General features: G+C 53.9%; 1 protein-coding gene across 1 annotated transcript in view; it reads left to right on the top strand.

Annotated features, from left to right (window-relative positions):
• Positions 1-318: 318 nt before the first annotated feature.
• The window catches only part of ASPZODRAFT_164680 (hypothetical protein), a gene marked incomplete at both ends in the record, with an annotated part of 4,057 nt that continues 163 nt past the window's right edge, over positions 319-4,212 (top strand). The window contains 3 exons of the mRNA XM_022726682.1: positions 319-1,703; positions 1,808-2,567; positions 2,678-4,201. Coding sequence (XP_022583620.1) covers positions 319-1,703; positions 1,808-2,567; positions 2,678-4,201 — 3,669 coding nt within the window. The remainder of the gene's footprint in view (positions 1,704-1,807; positions 2,568-2,677; positions 4,202-4,212) is intronic.

Genomic DNA, 4,212 nt, shown 5'->3' with positions numbered 1-4,212 from the left:
CAATCTGACATATCAATTGGAACATTACAACCTCGCCGCAACTCATTCTGCAGCAAACACCCACTCAGCCTTGCTTGAGCCCGACAAATGGAATGAAGGTCAAAAAAAGGAACCTGTCCAAAGAGAACACTAGGCACCGTTTTTGTTTGAGGCCTCCTACTGACTGAGCTCGCTGCCTGCCAGCCTGGTCCAGACCATTGGCTGGAGACAATCCGCTTATCTTACCTTACATGCCAGCCTACTTCTTGGAAAGTCCATGAGTTCCTTATAAGAATAGCCTTCTTTCCTTCTTCTTCTCTTTTTTTCCCCCCCTCCATAATGGCTTCCCCGCCGCCAAATGCGTCCGCGGAAGATGTTATGGAAGATCTGCAGTTGTATCAAGTCTTGCTGAGCAGTCTGGAGGAAGAACGGCCTGATGCTCTTGCGGAGCGCGACGAACTGCGTGAGACCATCAGGAAGTTAGAGTCGCGTCTGGCGGAAATGCGGGGCGAAACAGTTCGACAACCTGTTGCTCGTCCGCCATCATCGAGTTCGGCTTTCTCTCGGGCGCAGATGGACGGCAGCTCGGACCCTCTGGATGATCTGCGCCCTTTACAGGCCTCGTCAACAGCCATGTCCCCTCCAGCGCAAGCCTTGACATCGCGCCCGGCTGCTCAGCCGTCTTCTCGATTTTTACAGCCGCTGCCTACACGCAAGCGTACGCGTGGAGATGCAAACCTGAGCGACCCATTGGAACCGGTGTCGAAACGAACCACACCCACACACCCGCGGTCTGCATCTATTACTCCGTCTATCGCATCTACTCGCAGTGGGTCTGAGGAGCCAAACGACTCCGCAGATAGCTCCGAGGAGTTGCGCAAACTGCTCGGTTTCGATGATGATGACGGGTTTCTCGAGGAGCAAAGAAAGGCCGAGCAGTGGCTGCAGGAACGTAAGGAACAGGAGCGCCGAGACGCAGAGTATGCCCGTATGCTTCAGGAAGGCTTGTACGATCCACCAGCAGCAGAACTGTCGCAGTCGGATTCCTTGAGAAGCTCGCCACCGGTTGCTTCCAACTCCGGTCCTCCGTACACAGCACCGGCTCCCTTGCGACCAAACTCCAGTGTGATGATTCAGGAGCCGGTCCCAGAGTCCCCCTCACCTTTCCGATCGCTGGGAGGGCGGAACGCTGGCCTTGCTCACTCCCATCCCCACCCATCCTCGTCGAACCAGGCCCAATTTGTCCATCACCGTTCCCCAGTCATTCATTTACCAGATAGCGATGACGAGGCTTGGGACGATGACGAGGATCTGGAGGAGATCTCGCATTTCGACTTTGGTCGCAATCTTCAGCGCCGGACAGGAAACCCCTCCGCGTTGCAAGACTATCTTGGTCCAAATGCCACTTACTCGGCTCGGTACCCGTGGATAGACGGTATCTCTTCAAACCACCAGGGACAGTCCCGATACTCGGAGCAAATGGGGCGTACATCGCTGTCACCGGGCCCTGGCATGCCCGGGGTGTACGGTCCAAATGTGATTCATAATACTTTGGCGAGATACCGGGTCGAGAGAGCGATCAGAGAGAATCCTAATTTCTTAAACACAATAATGCCCGGCAGATTCCCCTCTTCTATGGATGCTATGCTTGCGCACGGACGCTTGCCCGGGCTAACGCCTGGATCCAGTCGACACGACTATGAATCTAATATTGGTTACTTACCGTGCGTAGTACTCAAGCGAGCTCTTCTGGTTATGAAATGCCGCTCTTTTTATTTCATTTTCCCCCCCCCTCACCCTCATGTCTTCGCTAACCTCTTGTCAACAGAGATTCCCTTGCCTTCGACCCAAAGAAAACTCAGGAAGAAATCAAACAGCTGCTTGAAAATATCAGACCCGACTCTGAGCTTGACTCAGTAAACCGTGAGGGTACCCCTGAGGCCCTGAAATTCTCGTTGATGGAGCACCAAAAGTTAGGCCTCTCCTGGATGAAGTCCATGGAAGAGGGCGAGTCCAAGGGAGGAATCCTCGCGGACGATATGGGCTTGGGAAAGACTATCCAAGCCCTTTCTTTGATTGTCTCCCGCCCCTCGGACGATCCTGAAAACAAGTCGACCCTCATTATCGCCCCGGTATCGCTGATGCAACAGTGGAAACGCGAGATCGAACGGATGCTCAAGCCTGGGCGGCATCAACGGAGTGTTTACGTGTTGCATGGCGACCGGCGGGCTGTGAGCTTCAAAGACCTCCGGAAGAACGACATTGTGCTCACTACTTTTGGAACAATGGCGTCGGAACTAAAGCGCAAGAAAGAATGGGAGGATTCCCTGAAACGTGGAGGCCTTGTCGGACGCAAGTTCATCCTCCCCGTTCTTGGCCAGGGTTGTAAATGGCATCGGGTCATCATCGACGAGGCCCAGTGTATCAAGAATCGGAATACCAAAGCTGCCTTGGCCTGCTGCGAGATCAACGCCACATACAGATGGTGCATGAGTGGTACACCGATGATGAATAGTGTTGAGGAGCTGCATTCCTTGCTCAAGTTCCTACGCATCAAACCTTACAATGATCTGGAGAGATTTAATATGGTAAGTTTGAAAAAAAGGAAAGAAAAGGAAAGAAAAGAAAAAAACCCCCCCCCTCGCAAATTCTTCCTGTATTTTGTTTTGCTCTTTCTTACACTGATTGATATGTCTAGGTATTTACAAGGCCTTTGAAGAGCGCCAGCGGCGCCGCACAAGAAACGGCAATGAAACAGCTGCAAGCCTTACTTCGCGCAGTGTTGTTGCGACGCACCAAATCCTCCAAGATTGACGGAAAGCCCATTCTGCAGCTCCCACCGAGAGTCACAGAGAAGGTCCATGCGGTATTTAGTGAGGATGAAGAGGCGCTGTACAGTTCCCTAGAGAACAAAACACAGCTGCAGTTCAACAGGTATCTCAACGCCGGCAGCGTGGGCCGGAACTATTCCAATATTCTGGTTCTGCTCCTCCGGCTGCGCCAAGCGTGTTGCCACCCTCACTTGATGTCCGATTTCAGCGTCGAGGCGAGTGCCAATACCGACGAGATAGATCTTGTCTTCAACGCGGAGCAGTTCGGCAAGGAAGTCGTTGTCCGTCTAAAAGACAACGACGACCTAGAATGCCCGATCTGTATCGACGCGGTCGAGAACCCGGTTATCTTCTTTCCTTGCGGCCACAGTACCTGTGCCGAGTGCTTCTCCAGGATCTCCGATCCGGCCCTGGCCGTCCAACAAGGGAACGATGGCACGGTGGAGGTCAAATGTCCGAACTGCCGTGGGAAAGTGGACCCGAAGAAGGTGACAGATCACAATACATTTCGAAAGGTTCATTATTCAGAGGGACCCGGCGATGCAGCGTCAGCGGAGGAAGCAGGAGAAGCCTCCAAAGCGACAGAAGCAGAGGACGACAGTGACAGTGACGATGACAGTGATGATGAGGAAGACCTTGGTAGTCTATCGCGTTTTATTGTCCCGGATAATGTTGGCGACAGCGAGGACATTGACAACAATGATGAGGAAGAAGAAGGAGGGGACGGCTCTTCTCAGAAAAAGAAACGCCCAGCCAAAGGCAAGGGCAAGCAGAAGAAGATCAAGAAGACGCTTGCCCAGCTTAAAAAGGAGGCCTCGAAAAATCAGAAATCGAAGCGCAAGTATCTGCGCCGTCTGGAGAAGACGTGGGTGACGAGCGCCAAGATCGAAAAGACCCTGGAGGTCCTTGAAGCGATCCAGGAGCGAGGCGAGGGCGAAAAGACCATCATCTTCAGCCAGTTCACCTCGCTGCTCGACCTGTTAGAGGTGCCCGTCTCGCGCCGGGGATGGGGCTACAGGCGCTACGACGGCAGCATGAAGCCCGCAGACCGCAACGCAGCCGTGCTCGACTTCACCGACAACCCAGAGTGCAAGATCATGCTGGTGTCCCTCAAGGCCGGCAACTCGGGCTTGAACCTCGTCGCCGCCTCGCAGGTCATCATCTTCGACCCCTTCTGGAACCCGTACATCGAAGAGCAAGCGATCGACCGTGCCCACCGCATCGGCCAGATGCGCGAGGTCCAGATCCATCGCATCCTCGTCCCAAATACCGTCGAGGACCGTATCCTCGCCCTGCAGGACAAGAAGCGCGAGCTCATAGAGGGCGCCCTCGACGAAAAGGCTGCCCAGAACGTTTCCAGATTGGGCACCAGAGAGCTGGCATATCTTTTTGTAAGTCCCTA

Source organism: Penicilliopsis zonata (genome assembly GCF_001890105.1).
Source record: "Penicilliopsis zonata CBS 506.65 unplaced genomic scaffold ASPZOscaffold_3, whole genome shotgun sequence".
Taxonomy (NCBI): Eukaryota; Fungi; Ascomycota; class Eurotiomycetes; order Eurotiales; family Aspergillaceae; genus Penicilliopsis; species Penicilliopsis zonata.
This window is presented reverse-complemented; position numbering and strand designations above follow the sequence as displayed.